Source organism: Anser anser, assembly GCF_964211835.1.
Source record: "Anser anser genome assembly, chromosome: 18".
Taxonomy (NCBI): Eukaryota; Metazoa; Chordata; class Aves; order Anseriformes; family Anatidae; genus Anser; species Anser anser.
Genome location: NC_139739.1, coordinates 4449422 through 4465744, shown reverse-complemented (window position 1 = coordinate 4465744; position 16323 = coordinate 4449422). Strand labels below are relative to the sequence as shown.

The 16323-nt window shown below is 44.9% G+C and overlaps 1 protein-coding gene across 4 annotated transcripts in view; it reads right to left on the bottom strand.

Annotated features, from left to right (window-relative positions):
• The window catches only part of TMEM132B (transmembrane protein 132B), a 254571-nt gene that overhangs the window by 166392 nt on the left and 71856 nt on the right, over positions 1-16323 (bottom strand). For all 4 annotated transcript variants that reach the window (XM_083804471.1, XM_083804472.1, XM_083804470.1 and 1 more), the window contains one exon: positions 10687-11566. In XM_083804471.1, the coding sequence (XP_083660597.1) occupies positions 10687-11566 (880 nt within the window). The remainder of the gene's footprint in view (positions 1-10686; positions 11567-16323) is intronic.

Sequence of the window (16323 nt, the reverse complement as noted above, 5' to 3'; positions counted from 1 at the left end):
TGTAGCATATTGAAGGCAAGGGTTACTGGCACTTCTTTAACATTTTTTCATTAAAAATGGGAATAGAAAAAATATCCTAGGCTAGAATTTTCAAAGTCACTGAAGAAAATGTTCCACCTTAACCATCATTTCTGATCGCTGACCTTCCCCTCTCCAAGCAAGAATCACAACAAGCAGTTTAGCATTCAAGTCAACCAAACGTAGTCAGTCTTTGCCTGAGCTGACATGACCTACTTCTTTTTTTTTTTTTTTCCAAATACTTGGGTAGAAAAGTTTAAGAGTATGGTCAAAACCATAATGGTCTGTGCATCCACTGGACTGAAATGCCCCCAAACTTCCTTGGGACGGGCAATGGAGTCACGCAAAAAGCAAATGCAAACTCTTAACTTGTTCTGGAGATGCAGTGAGTAACCTCACCCTGGGACAAGGGTCACGGCCGTGTTCCGCTTCTGGCTGCACAGGGGACCCTACGCTCCCTGACCCCTTGGCAGGCTGTCCTAGACGTTACATCAATGCAATATTAAATAAATAATAATACTGAATTTGAGCTCATGCAACTCATACAGGCCGAATGTTCCAATGAAAAATGAATAATGCATCCAGAAGAGATTCATTTGGGAGAAAAAAAAAAACTAACTTCAGTTTGAAATAAAGCCCTGGTTGCCTTGGCGAAGAGGGTTTAATTGCTGTAATCACTCCATCTCACATAAGGTCGCTGTTTAAGGGAGTCCATAGTACTGCCATTCAGTCTGTGTCTGCTCCATAGCAAATAAAGGACTACTGGTCCCAAGAGCATCAGTCAAATACTTCTGAAAAGATTTAAATTATTTTTAAAGGGTTATTAGCTTTTGCAAATGAGTCAAAAGTCATCTTAGCTGAATAGCATAGGTACTTATGCCACATTATGGAGATAACAGCAGGAAATGCCATAATTAAGACAGTACTGCTAGTATTACCGTGTGTCACTAAAATCAGTGCACAAAACATGAACGATCCCTATCCACCCATGTCCTATCCACCTACCCCATGGCTACTACTACCCCTAGCAAATTTCCCAGCAACTACCAGAAATATGAAGCCAGAACACTGCGCACACACGTGCCTTGCACACAACCAAATTCAAACAGTTTCACTGGCACAAATCCTAAGCAACTCTACGGAAGTCAATTAAATCAACCCCCTTTTCTGTGTAAGAGCAAGAAGACTCTGGCCAGACAAATTAAATTAGAGATGGGACAGAGCCAAACTCCCAGATGCAAAGCAACCCAAAACTCACAATGCGCTTGGATCCTGGTCCAGATTCTCACAGTCTGCTACCACTTCTCCCTCACCCTCTGCCACCTCCCAGGATGGGACAAACTTTTCAGAATGTCCCCAAGCATCACTCAGTGCATTTTATCACCATCTTCCATCAGGGATCTGTATGAAAGCGCTCATACGTGTGCTTCCTGTGGCTGCTTGGCACATTTCTTGCCCAGACCCTCATTAACTTGAGCAGATGCTTAGAAAGCCCATGAACAAGGCACCATCTATCCCTCACTTTTGCTTCTCTTCCTTTCCCACTTGCTGTCTTCTAGGAGCAGCGCAATTAGAGATGAGGATTCAGTGAAAACGCATTTGACGACTCCTTCATTAATCCCACAAAAGCTTGGGCCACACAGTGAGAAAAAAGCAACCAAGAAAGTTCGCTTGCCAGGAAAATTAAGAAAAAAAAAGGGGGGGGGGGGGGGAGCAGTTGGGAGAGGAAGATGTATTTTGGTCCCAATGAGCAGCTTAAACCAAAGCATGGCAGGAGCAGGAAGAGACCTGCTGGAGCCAAACCTGATGGCTCAGAGTACAGGGGATGACAAATCTGCCCCACAAACGTGCTTGCTTGAACGCAGCCTCCTGACAGCACCCTCCTCGTTCAGATTCCCCTTGAAATACAACTGCTCTTGACCAGTTCCTCCTCTGCAGGGAATATCCACAGCAAGTGCACAGGGATCCTAAGGAGAATACGTTTTAGAGACACTTTCCTCTTGTGTATTTGTATATAACTTTCAAAGCAGGATGAAGCACTGCTCAGCTCAGGGCACTGATGCCCAGCACTGCTCAGAGGGGGAGCTTTTAAGCTGTGGATTGAAAGCCGGGGGAGATGGGAGATAAACCCAGTGGGCAGGAGCATCCCTGGGCGTGGGGAAGCTCCAGGAGAGCCCCCACTACTGTCCCCACAGAAAGCAACCCTCTTTCTGGGGCTTCTGCAGCTCCGTTGGTGCAAGGCATCACTTTCCTTGCTCTGCCCCACTCCCCAGCCTCCGCTGCCCATGCAGCATTGGAAGGCTCGGGGCTGAACGCTGCAAGAAGTGAAATAGCTTTAAGTGTCAGCACCACGCGCTGCGCCTCGGGGTGGCAGACTCATTTGTCACTGTTTTCTCCTCCTGCAGCTCTTTCGACTCACCTGGGATCCAATAACTTTGTTAATATGATTTCCTTCAGACACTGGTCAAGTGCGGCATCCAAGGCACACGTGGCAACTCTCAGAAGCAGTAAACGCCCCACACAGAGCACAGCTCCCTGCTCTGCCTTTTCCAAAACCTGATTTTCTCATGAGTTCTTTAACAGCATAAACTGCAAGGGGAATAGGGGGTTGGAAGCACTCAAAACAAGAAGAAATGATAATATTCTTGCACTATTTCATCTCGTGCTCTTTCAAGAAAGTCTTCCCTCCGCAAGGCCGCCAGCTAACCATCGTACTAGCATTCCTGCATCAGACCATGCAAAAACTTACACGGAGACACAAGGACGAAAGCAACTCCATTGCATCAGCAGGAACACGAGGAAAATGAGACCAATGTGATCACTCAAGAAATACTTCATCGGCTTCATGTGACAGTACTGCTATTTTACTTTTTTACCGCGATAAAATGACAGCAGTACACAGCCCAAAACATTTATCTCAGGAAGAAGGCAAATTTCAAAGTACACACATTTTTATACTTTTTTTCCTTTTCTTTTTAATACTATTCATTACACATAAGTAACTGCAGCAATGACTGAACCACTGTTGTGTCTGACTTGTTTAAACAAGACCGTGATTTACTGCACTGCCAGCTAATGAAGAGCCGTACAAGACGCTGATCAATGCCATCATTGTCTGGCAGCACAAAGCAGAGATCACTCAGCATATTGTCCAAAACAAAGACCACCCCCCCCCCACGCTCCCTTCCAGGGGCTTGCTAAGTAGGACACACAGCTTGCAAAAAGCCACCATGTGTCCCTGAGCTTGAAATGATCGCTCAAAAACAGGAACTGGTCCCAAACCATGTTCCCAACCTGGGTACATTGTGAAAAATAATATATATATGTTACAGCCATAGAACCCTGAGCAAAAGGAAGATTTGGAGGAGGGCAGCAGCAATGCCCTGTGCAGATCTGAGAGGCCAAACCGTCGGTGGCTCCTTTGACGCAGCTCCTTGCCCATGCGGAATCGCCACCCAGAGCACCTTGATGGCATGCAGCCTCACGGGAGCTGAGCAGATGCCACAAACCAAGGGCATCCTTGGTATCTCAGTCTCCCCCGGGATCCACATGCCTCCCCCGGGCATGCTCTGTCTCACAAGCGTTTTAACCGTGCTCACACCCCGCTCTCAACACGACCGTGCCGCATCTGCTGCCAGTGCTCCGCACGTTCGCACTCCGCTCAAAACAAAGCATCGAGTCGAGCAGGAGCTGCCTGGAGTTAATTAGCAGGAGCTGTCATGTCAAAGCTCTTACAGACTGGGATCGGCCTAGGAACAAGCGTGTAAAACCAAAACCGTTTAAAAATGTAAAATCTCTTTCCATTACCGTCAACAAGGCTGAGTTCATGTCAAGTCACATGCTGTATTGGCACCTTCCAAATCCACGGGAAACACTTTTCACATCATCCCCGTTTGCCGCGTACCGCAGCGCCTGCTAATGCCCTGGCAGACAAGGGCTTGTTGGGGCTCCTCTTACAAACCTTATGCACTGCCACCAGTTACACCAGCCTGCTTACCCACTTGTAGTTCAGTACTTCACAGACAAGATGCCTCACACACCAACTGACTTCAAAATCAGCACAAATAACTCTTTTTTTTTTTTTTCTCCACTGTACAGCTCTGAGTATGAGATACAGCAAATTCATTTACATAGCACTGCTCCATCCTTTAGTGCTCATAAATGCAGATGGGCTGATGAATGAGATAGCTGTGCTGCTGGCAGGACTCCAGTAGAGAAAGTGGGGTCTTGAGGAAAACCAAACACCTTTTCTGATGCAAAGCGGGGCATTGCTTCACTCCAGCTCTACTCAGTGTCCGTCTACCCCCTGCCATGAATGCAAAATATTCCCAAACCATCAAAATTGAAAATACCTAACCAAGTCATACTATTCATCTTCTTCGGTGAAAAAACACCCTGGTGAAATACACACAGAGGCTAAATATTTCAGAACTTGATCTAATTCTGCATTTTGGTCAACCTCTCCTTCCAATTCCTAGCAACGTTTCCCCTCTGCCGTGGAAGAAGGGAGCACCCATAAGCCAGGGCTGCTTGGAGCAGGCAGCAGGGACACTTGCCACCATCACCAAGCTCTGCCCCGGTCTCCCAGTAACGAACAGATCTGTTTGTGGACAAAGCAGCGTGTTCAGGACCCCCCTTCCAGGGTGACAGAAGTCACGGGCAGAAAGCGTTTGGGTACGAGAGCGCTCATCACCGTGCCACTGCCAGCCCTCTGCAAGTGGCATGGGGCTGCTGCTCGCCTGTTTTATTCCCCGCGATCGCGGGCTGGTGATTATTGTAGCAGGTAGTTGACCTTTATCTAAAATTCCATTAAAAAGTTTTATTGACTGTAGCCTTGTGGGGTCTTTCAGGATTCACTCGGTCATTAATTCACTCTCGGATATCCATGGGTTTTTAAAGCTTTTAGGAGTGTTCAAGCTCTGGAGAGAGGAGCTTTTTTTTTTTTTTTTGGTCATTTTTAGCTGTTTTTAAGACTGTAAAAGGGGTCTTCGCCCTCTCCAGTGTGCCTAGGGCAAAGAAGGTTTTCTTAAAGCATGCAAAATGGACAGAAAGTGGCAGCATGGCACCGCTGCTGCCAGGGCAGGTTGGCTGGTGCACGGGTGCAGCTGCCCGGGGAGGATGCCTTTTCCAGCTCGGTCAACACAGATTCCAGGCTTTTATCGTACTTTATACGATATCCTTGTGAAATTCGTAGCTCCGCACCGTCTTGTCACATAAACACCATCTATTAAGACACTTAGAGCATTGCCAGGCTTTCATCTGCTGAAGTTCCTTTTTCTAGGCCAAATGCCTGTCTCAGAAATAAGAAAATTAAAAGAATGGTTTAACCTTTTCTGAAAGAGAATTTATAGAAACGGTCTATCCAAGCTAAAAATTCTGCTGAGAGCTTCCCCCAGCCTTTGTAGGAGGGTCCTGGAAGGATGTCACTCCCTTCCTCATTCAGTAATGAAAAGAAAACAAAACAGTGGGAGCTAGACAGTCTATGAATCTAATGAGGCAAGCTATCTGGAAAAAAAAATAGCATGAATTTATCCTTGAGGAATATGTTAAAATGCGCATATACACGGGGACTGAGCTAGGGTTGCCCAGATCTCTCTGGCATTTCCATCCTTGCAGTGCTTGGTGTTTTTGATTAATGGTAATCATTGTGTTTCATATTTTGCATTTAGTTCAGTGCACACTTAGAGAGAAGAGAGAAATAATCAATTTCAACATTCATTCTGGGTTTATTAACACCTTTAAATAAAAAACAAATATTCCCAAGTCGCCAGCAATACCCTAATTCCGTAATTATTTCTAAATCTGAATTAGCACTTCTGATTAATTTCAGAAGTACATTTTTCCCCTTTTCAACACTTTCACTTCTGCTGAATTTTCATCCTAAAGTGATGCTTCAGTTAATCATTTATTTCTCTCACCAGTAATAACCCTGCCCTGCTTCCCCATTGATAACAGTTTGGTTGCAAGTGATGAAGGCCGTGCAGAGCCTGCTCCTCTCCCGCAGCCAGGCTGTGTTCCCCACAGTCTGCACTCTCTCATTTTCTATGCATTTCCAGATCTAAAGCCTTCTGTTTTCTTTCCCTTGTTTGCTCTTGGCAGCTATTGGCAGGAGACATCCTCTTAATGATCTTTTTCTGGCCTTCTAGACGACTGCTCAGACTTCTACAGATCTTTCATTATTAACGCAGAAGCCTTGTAAGTCAGTTTTAATGGCCTGTGCAGTTTTTATTCCTTAGCAGGAGACATCACCTCCTCCATATGGATATATGTTTATTAAAATAAATCCTTAATATCATTTTTCCCAGCGAGAATAATCAGTAAAAGCCAACCGCCATGTATTACACCTTGTTCTGGTTCATCCAAAAATCAAAACGTGCTCTTTGTCCCGCGGTGCGGATAATCCTTCTCCCGAGGTTGCCTAGGCACCGGGCGGCAGCGAGGTCCCTTTGCACAGCCCTGCCGTTCCCCCCAGGCAGAGGCCGCATCCCAACCGCAGCCGCTTTCATTTCTCCAGCGTGGGATTCATTACCTGCTCTCAGTCCCTTCCTATTATTCCTGGAATATCTCCAGTCTCTGTGTCTGCTCTGACAGCGGATAAAAGAAGGATGGGTCATTCATATTAGGGACGTGTAACGAATGCCGACAAACCCACTTTTTGTCTGTGCCTCGACAAATTGCTATTAGTGCTCAGCCTTCATTACTCGTACATCCTTGCTGACGGTTCGAACAGGGAGACTTGGAAAAGGGGACAAAACTCCGCCATTTATTTATAAAGAGTGTCCTGGTTTCTTTCCTACAACCAAGGCGCGATTGTCCATTTCTTCCATTAAATGCTTTCCTGCTGTATAAAATGACCCCCATTTCTCTTCTAAATACACCTTTTGAGTCTCAACTGTGAGTTGAATAATGCCATACCCCACAAAAGAAACACAAGCCATTCCCAGTTTGTGATGGATAACATTTCCATCCTACCCGTCAAACAAGAATTGCTTTCTCCTCTCTCCTCTCCTTGTTACAACTCTCCCATGTATACCAGGAGACTTCTTTAGTTCAGTAAGTAGCATAAGGGCTGGTGTTACTCCTTTTTTCATCATGATTTCCATCTTTCCCCGTGTACTATGTTTCAGCCACATTGTCAGTAAAGAAGGTAACAGGTATTCCTGTGCATCAAAAGACAAAGCGCCCACGGATTTGTGACACTAATGCATCTATTAGTCCTGCAGGATTCTCAAAACTGTGCTTCACCTTTGCTTTTTTAAAACCAGGTAGCCCATAAAAAAAGTATAGTCATGGTAATACAGCCCCTTTCACCTATCTTTATGGTTAAACCACGTTTAGTGGCAGCCCACCTAACATAATGGCCAAAATTTATGTTCACAGATGGTAAATTTTACAGTACAGACCAGAGCAGCAAGGCCACAAATTAATCTGCGGTGTCATAAGAATTTCATTGCACTCCTGTATAGATCATCTGTCAACAAAGCGAGCAGTATGACTGTCAGACCCAGCAAAAGCATTAAATCCCCACTTAGCCTCCAAATTCTGCCCCTTGACATATCTGGGTCCTTCAATTACACACCAAGCCGCACTGTCTGGATTGCAGAATGAAAGAAAACAAATTCCCTGGAACACAGCACAAACAGAGCTCCGACTTGATCTTAAATTCCATTTATTGAAAGAAAACAAACAAAAACAAAACTTAGCTTAAGCAGAGCAAAAATGGTTTGGACTGGGGAAAGGGATAGGAAGTGGCCACTGGAGCTTCACGTCCAACCTGCAGCATCTCCCTCTGCTGAGGGACACCAATGGAAGGACGGGGGTTAAGCAAAAAAGCATCTGTCAGCCCAGCACATCGCTTTCCCAGCTGCTTTTCCTTTCTCAGTATTCCCAGCTGCTTTCCAGTTTCCAAGCTTGGTCAAGAGCCTCCCGTTTTACAAGAAAGAATCTGCCCTCCTAATAGAGAAGTTTTGCTAAAACAAAATCCAACACCAAATAGGCTACACAGCGCGGCACGAAACAGTAAAGAGGTGCATGAAATTGAGCATGTCTGCTCTGCATACTGTCAGAGCTCGAGGTCGGCATCAATCGCTGTGCTGAGAATGACTTGATTTTGATCTATCATCTCATATGAGCCAGACTGCAATTCACTCTGCTCCACTTATAACAGATACGATTAAAAACAATCCATTATATTAGGCAAAAATATATTTCCCAAGGCAAACATTCACTTCGATGTATTTTTCTCTGGCTATAACACACAGAAATTCTATGTATATAAAAACCTCTGGGTTTTTACAGACGTTAGCACTGAGCTGAAAAATAGGGAAAGCCTGCGAGGGAAACCACATAAATGAGATGCAGGCGCTATAGTGATTGTATTTCCCTCGGCATAATTCCCTGCCTACTATGTAAACTTCGGCTGAATAATCTCTCCACGGGCCCCAAGTATGTCATTTGAAATACTCATAGCAACAGTTGCTGCTACTCTCTCCATCCTGGAGGATGGGTGAACCGCCAGCAGAATTGCATTTTGCCTCTTTCTTTCAGTATTCAACTGAAGGTTAAATAAAAATGCTTGCAGTCTCTCTGATGAAAAGCACAACACAGACAAAGCCAAGGAAACGATGAGACAGGCTAGACTACCTAGAGCCGATTGTGAATTTTCCAAAGAAATGTTTCTGGGCACATAAAATACACTTATTCATTATAACAGAAACATCTCCCGGAGATGAACCGATTCCGCACACTTCTCAAAGAAGGAAATCCCCATGGAAACCTGCCTGCCCGCCCAGCAGCTCGGGAGCACTGAGATGCACGCTCAGCCCCACGAGAAGCCGAGGGTCTCAGCAGTGGCCAGGCTCTTGTGACCCATCTGGGGCTCCTCAGTCTGGAGGCTCTCAACTCCCTCGGTTTCTGCTTAACACCCCATGTTAGTTACTGTGCTCATTGCTTCCAGATACAGTTTTGCTTTTGGGAGACAGAAAGAAAATCTGTCTCTGTGGGAAGATTTTGATGCTTTCCTGCCCAGTGGAAATTTCAAAAACGCCACCCTCATGCTGTTTGTTACATGGCAAAAGTTATTTTTGAAATTCCAGTGAAATGAAAATATCCTCACCTTAGGTCTTCTCTAACACCTTGGGAATTTTACCCATGGTGTGGCAAAGAGAACAAAAAACTGAGAATTAAGAGCTGATGTGAAATCCTTTGCAGAGCCTTAGGCAAATTCCATCATCTCTCTGCTACAGAACTGGGGATCAATAGGCAACTGCCGAAGTCCGACTGCTCCACAAGGTTGGTCCGTCTACTGCGCTACTCAACGGTGGCTGCTGGCCAGAACCATGCTTAACAAAGACAAGCCAGTAAACCCAAGCACAGAAGCAATCACAGAATAACTTGGTTTAAGAAGAAGAAACTTGGGAAGAGTTTTCTTGACCCAAACCATTTAAAGTCCCGTTAAACCCTATAACGTGATATTCGTCACAAGTATTTGACCCCAAGATGATGAAAAACGTTTGGGGTGGGTGGGCCACTTCTTACCCTCTGCCTGTGCACTGTGCTGTGAAGCACTTGTCCTGACTCATGCTGCAATCTCTAAGTTTATTAGCATGCATGTGCTATTTCACAAAAGTTGAACAACTTGAAAAGTACTGTGTAAGGTTTGCTGTCTGTTTCCTCAATATCTGTCCCTACAGTGCATTGCTGTCATGTTCCGCTCCCATCGTTCTCGGATCAAAAAGTTAGAAGTGAGGCATGAATCCGTTCTGAGGTTGCCAGCACGGACTGTAACTCCTTTCCTCCCAAGCGTCTCACATTCTCACAGCAAATGACACTTTCCAATTACCTTTTGGCCCTTTTATTCCCCAAGTCTGGCTCACGTTTCTCTCTGAATTCAGTCTCTACGCAGCTCTGAACCCAGAGTCTGACAGCTAAGGACATAACAAATATGCAGCTAACCCTCGGGGTGGTTAGAAATGCCTGAATTCTCCTACTGAAGGCAGATTCACGAGTAAAGGTCACCAAAAAATCTCAAAATTTAAAACTAAAATGGCTCATGCAACAAGCAGTCAAAAGCTTGAGGAGGCAGGATGGGCTGTCTTACAGCAAAGCCAAAGAAGGACTTGCAAAGTTTGGATCCAAATCTTGGCTCTGCCAAAGACTTCCTACACAAGCTGAGACACATCTCCCTTCTCCCAGCTCCCCTCTGTACACCACAACAAAATAGTTCCTCGCCACATAGGACTTGTACAAGATGCATCCCATGTACGTTGGAAAGATTGTAAGAAAGCTTATAAAAAAGAGAGGGTGTTTTGCCAAAGCAATGGGAAACACTCCTGCAAACCATCTAGCAAAATGGATTGCAGCCGTTAGCCTGGCTGACTTAGAGAGGTGTAATTTCAGAGGCAGAAGTACTACTAGAAGCAAACAGAATTAAAACAAAAGATAATGATGCAAACAGTAATAGCTCATACTTTAAAATCAATTCCCATGTTCCAAAAAGTGTCATCTACACAGATAATTCAAGCCTATTTATAATTTTCCCCAGTTGGAGAGCAAATGCTTAGAGTTCTCTGAGGAAAACACTGAATGTAACCAAAGCAATTACACCTGAGATCAATTTGTCCTTATTTGTTGACTGCTCAGCATAGAGCACTTTAAATATTCTCTTACCTTAATACAAACTGGTCTGCTAGAGAGTCATCGGCCAGGGAAACGTGAAAGGTCACAACGTCACCTTCTCTGACAGGGCTGAGTGGCAAGCGGATGACGACATTCTCATCTAGCCTCAGTGAAGACTGTTTTAATTTGTCATGATTTGGGTAAACAATGATGCTACCAATCCTCTCCATAGCTGGCAAAGCCTTTTGTTCATTATCTTGACCTGCATGGATATTGTTTTCCCATTTTGCATCCTCTGGAGAACATTCCCCATCTGCTGTATAAATCTTATAGAAGAGCTCCACAGTAATCCCTTCCAAGGAGGCTGCTTCCTCTGAAACCAGGGGTGGAGGGGAGCTGAACCAGCTAGGAGATAATTCCAGCTCTGCAACACATAATCCGAGATGACCTGTCAATCTACAGCTGGCCACAACTTCTCTAGATTCCAGGAAGGCAAACATCTTCACGCAAGGCAAACTCTCCGCAGAACTATTGTCATCCCAGTCTTTCCCCGCAATATAGAACAAGGTTTGTATTTTAGGTTTGTTGGAATAGATCGAGCTGTCAATTATGTGCGATTTTAATTTCCAATTAAAAGTGAATTTATTTGTGAAACCAAAAGATGCAGAAGACAGCATGAAGTCCAAGGGGACAGCCTGTTCAACAGAAAAAGGTCCATAGGTGGCATTTAGGATGGGTGGTAGTTTGGATTTGTATATAAAGAATGAATCCACCCTAGACTGCAAACTGGAGTTCCTCATGATATCCTGGTTGGCTTCTTTAAGGAAGAAGAAAACATCGGCATTGCAGATGTGATAGCTCGCTGGGAGATACGTTGGCAGGTTTGAGAATCTCTGTATGCTGTCCATGATCCCTCCTCGGCTCTCCACCACTGCAGGCCAAAGATAAAAGGAAAGAGAAAGACAATTCTAGTGGTTGCTTAGCAGGCCCCTCCGTTCTTCTACAAAGCAACGTATTACCAGGGATCAATACTGTTAGCCACAATTACAAAACAATCTGACATGGGTACCATGAAACGAACACTTTGAGCTCAAAGCTCATACCCTGAATGACATCCCACTCAATCAGCCCCTCTCCCCAGTCTGGTACCCACCCAAAGTACTTTCATCAAGTTCTGGATAAAACAAGGAGACAAATTGACAAGGCCAGACCCCAAACTAATGTTCCAAAACTTTTTACTGGTTTGTTTTTGTTCCTTTGTAGCTAAACCAAGTTTATGGTTTGCTCTCATCCACACTGCAATATATATAAGCAACTGGCATATTGAATAGCAGTAGGCAGGAAAACAGAAGAGTTTCTTTCAACTAGCATTACTAATGCACAATGCAGGCTAGGCTGGGGTTTGCAAATCTGCATCATTCCCATCCCACTTTTGCCAGGTCAGTAGTTTGGAAGTTAGCTGCACACTGATAAAAGACTTGTGTTCCTGGGGAAAAAAAAGAAGTTTTCACACACAAGAAAATACTGGGTTTGACAGAGGTCTCGGTGGGATGGATTTACAGGCTAGGGCGAACTTGAGAGAAGAAATCCTTTACATGCAGAAGGTTCAGACACTTGGAAGGATTTTTTACTTTAATTCCAGAGGAGAATGAAACACATTTGGAAATCACAGAAGTTTCTCTACAACACAATGGTCAATCCTCCAGCCAACGCTGAGCAATTTTTCCTGGGCAAGAAAAGATTCCAGAGGGAGGGAGGGATCAAACAGATGTCTTTGGTTTGGGCTGATCTCTAAAATAGTGAGATATATTCAATCTGGGCTGCAATCCTACCCGAAAGAGACGGTGAGTCTTTTAAACTAACAATTCATAGGCTCCAACAAAAAGCTGGTGAATGCAAGCTCCTGGGACCGCCGCAGAAGAAATAAACAGAAACCAAATGAATTGAAATGAAGCAGTTCCATAATGCGCAGAGATAACAGAGGAACAATGACAGATCCTAAGGTCAAAGCTCTTGTTGTCTCTTGCAGAAGCTTAGCGGCGATTTTAGTGTTTGTCAGGCTGGGAAGAGCAGATACACAACGCGACAAGCGCAGAAACAATTACACCTGTTACGAGCCAGATGACTCAGATACTTACAGCCACAATTTAGCACAGATAAAAGCTCAAATATTTAAGATTTTTTTTTTCAGGTTGTGTATTTTTAAAGCCTACACTTCTCAAAGACAGATTCTGGGGCAAACCTCATCCATTTGACTTTGCTCCACTCTCGTTGTCCGTTGAAATTCTGCTCATTTATTTTCAATGGCTTGATATTATCTATGCTCCTTTAAGTACTTCTCATCTCATCACAATACTTCTGCCTTTACTTTTGCTACGTATTTAATCGTATCAAGGTTTTTCTGCAGCCATTGAAATATTATTTGTGGGAACGTGTAAATATAAAATATACATAAAAGCATTTTAAAAAGCTCAGCTTGAAACAGTATCAACAATCCCCGCTCCCACTTCTCCACATGGGGATGAGTTCTGGGATTCCTCGCAGCTCCACAAGCAACGGCAGCTGCAGAACAACTGCCACACCATCTCCCCACTTGGGTGTCCTCTCGTTTCTGATGCCCACACATAAATGTTGCAGCCCATCTCTCAGAGCACACCAGCGCAGCCCACACCTTCCACCCGGCTGCACGCAGCCGCGGAGCTGGGCACCCGGACAAAATGCAGAAACCCAGGTGATGGGGAGCTCCCTCTTCCCTTTCCGACGTGGGAGCCAGCCAGCTTTGGTATCACAGCTCTCACACAGGGGAGAAGCAGTTTCCTAAAGGAAAAAAACGACCCTGACCCTTCCCTCCCACGCCTCTTTGCATGTCAGTGTGAACCCGGCGCAGCCGCCACGCTCCCTGCACCAGGCAGAACCCAGAGCCCCCAGTTCTGTGCGCGGAGCCGTAGGACGTGAGTGGTAACGAGCAGCTCTGGAAGGAGACGGAGGCGAGGGGCCAACCGAGCTACCCGCAGCAGCGGGAGGCACAGACAAGGCAGACACAGGAGCAGCAGGGGCATTGGAGCAGGGATGGACACCACTACCCTGCACGGGAGGGTGCCCTGAACCTACAGCAGCCCACGAGAGGGATGCAGGCACGCAGCAAGGCTGGTGACCTCCGCTCAGCAACGCCCCAGGACGCTGCTTGCTGTGCTTCTCCACCGCTGCCTCGGGGCAGCCGCGGTGCTTTTAGCCCACTGCCGAACGACAGCGCGCTCGGGCAGTCACACAGCGGGACAAACCTCGTCCAGCTCTTAGCAGGAGCACAGGGAGGAGATCGATGCCAATTCCGGCACCCGAGTCACCAAGGGATGCTTTAGCAGCTCCATTACTGCTCTGCTATTTATAGAGCACCTTGACACGGCGCGGCTTGCCATGCCGTTTCCGCTGCTCAAAGTGAACTTTGTTCCTGTGAAAAGCGAGGCAGCGAGGGCAGGGAGGGTGTTGTGCCTTCCCTGAGAACCCAAACGCAGACAAGTGCCTTCCCGGATTAATTGTAGATAAATCAGGCTACATTTGAAAGCAATACTTTAGAAAAGCCTCGTTTATCATAAAAACGGTGCTGCCATACAGATAAGCAAAGGACATACAAAAGCAGGAGTACCTTCTGATTTCTGGGAGAAAAGCTCAAATTTGCCTTCTCCTGGGACACCCCAGATTACAGAGGAGACTGACATAGCTCCTGAGACTAAAGAAAAACTGGATACAAGGCAAGGCTTAAATGCATCTGTGTTTACATTATAGCACTTTTCCCCCCCTCCTCATCCTTTATGCAGACACTTTATCTCTCTCAAGCACTGATTTACAGGAAGTTTAAAAGGTATGTTTTTCCCTTTCCTCCATTTCATTATAGTGGCAACATTCAGTACTTCTTCTGAGAACTGGTACGAGGGCTAAGGATATCAGCCGGCTGTAACTCAAACTAAATGAGACACAAATTTTGTCTGAAAGCTTATATGGGAAGCCATAAACACTAGTAGACAGGGCTGGGCTTTGTCCTAGAACCAGCCTGCAACAAAATATGATATCTGAATTTAGCAGCATTTTATGATGCTCTAGGAACATCTAAAAAAAATACTTCATATGGTGGCAGGCCAACACCCCGCCTTTTTAATTTGGCACGTCAGCACCACAACATCAATCTCCTTACAGTAACAATCAGAAAAAAGGACACATCTCCAGCTTTCTGATGTACAACAAAGCAGCTAATAAATCACCTACTCCTTTAATAACCACTCCAGCAAGATCAAAAGAGGGCAGAACATTAGATCAGAACATGGGTTAGTCCTAATTGCAAAATAAAGAAGAGCAAGAGGTGAAGAAAAGTAGATGGAGGCCGAATGAGCATCCCCGGAGCCCAGGGCTACCTCAAAGGCTGAACTCAGTTTTTCAGACTACTTTGGGACTGGGGACACTGAGGGAGGATGTATGGGAGTAACACACAGACACGATGAGATATTCAGACTGCATTTCTATCATAATTTTTACCTTGTAACAGTTTTTCAGATGGTGCTTTGCCTTTAAAGCACTGTTATTCAAACCAGACAAATACCAAGACCTCTGGAGCAACAGGTCAACTGGTAACATCTCACCCCTCTCAATTTATGCCAACACACTTCTCTCCAGAGCAGGACAACAGCCTCACAGCCTGGTTCTTCCTGCAAACTCTGATGGTGCGTACCGAAAGGAAAGTCACTCATGGTATTTCCAAAGGGCAGAGGGAGAAGCCGCCACCATGCACATAACCAGGCACGCAATGCCATGGATCAGGGAGATGCTCCTTCCTAGTCCTTACCCTGACCAGCTCAAACCTCACACAGAACTTCCTTTCTGTTATCTTGGTGATTTTTTTTATTTAGCCATAAAATTATCCAGCACTTTTTTCAATCCACATATCTGACTTGACTCCAACTGATGCCACAAAACGCAGCACAAGACTAAGGCACGAGCAAACCCAAGGACTGCCATTCACATAGTCCAAGATTTCAGCCAAGCTGTATTTTTTAGATTTCATAAATTCTAACTAAGAAGCAAAACAAGTATCCTACAGAAGGTAATGGTGGCAGTGGCAGGTCAGCATTATAAACTAATGCTTCTATGTTAAGCTGTAGTAAGGGTAAAGTCTTGAATTTTCAGTTACAAAATGATGAACTTTAAAATAACTCCTGCTGGAGCATAAATATCTTCCCTCTAGCTTAGCTAATTACTTAACAGGAACCAAGTCTTACATAAGCCCTCAGTAATTCTGAAATTGGTGGTGCGACAAACAAGAAGCAATTAAAATATGCAACTTTTTCAATATTCTTCCCTTCTGAAAACAAACAAGAAATCCAATCTTGCACCTGTGAAAAACTGAAAATGTTAAAATCCATCTTTCCTGCAGCATCATCAGAATTGTAGCGTGAGATCATACAGACACTCCTCTTTGTAAGAGAGGAATAATTTCAAGTAATGTGGTGCCAGTAAGTACTATGATGTTATCCGTGACTCATACAGAGGCAATCAATGGCTTGTCTGTATAGGAGAAAAATCACCAGCCCTTCCCACCAGCCCTCACTAAAGACCATAAAGACCAAACTACACATGTACATTATTCTGCTATAAAAATGGCTCTATTCATAATAATTATTTTGCTCTGGAAATGCAGGC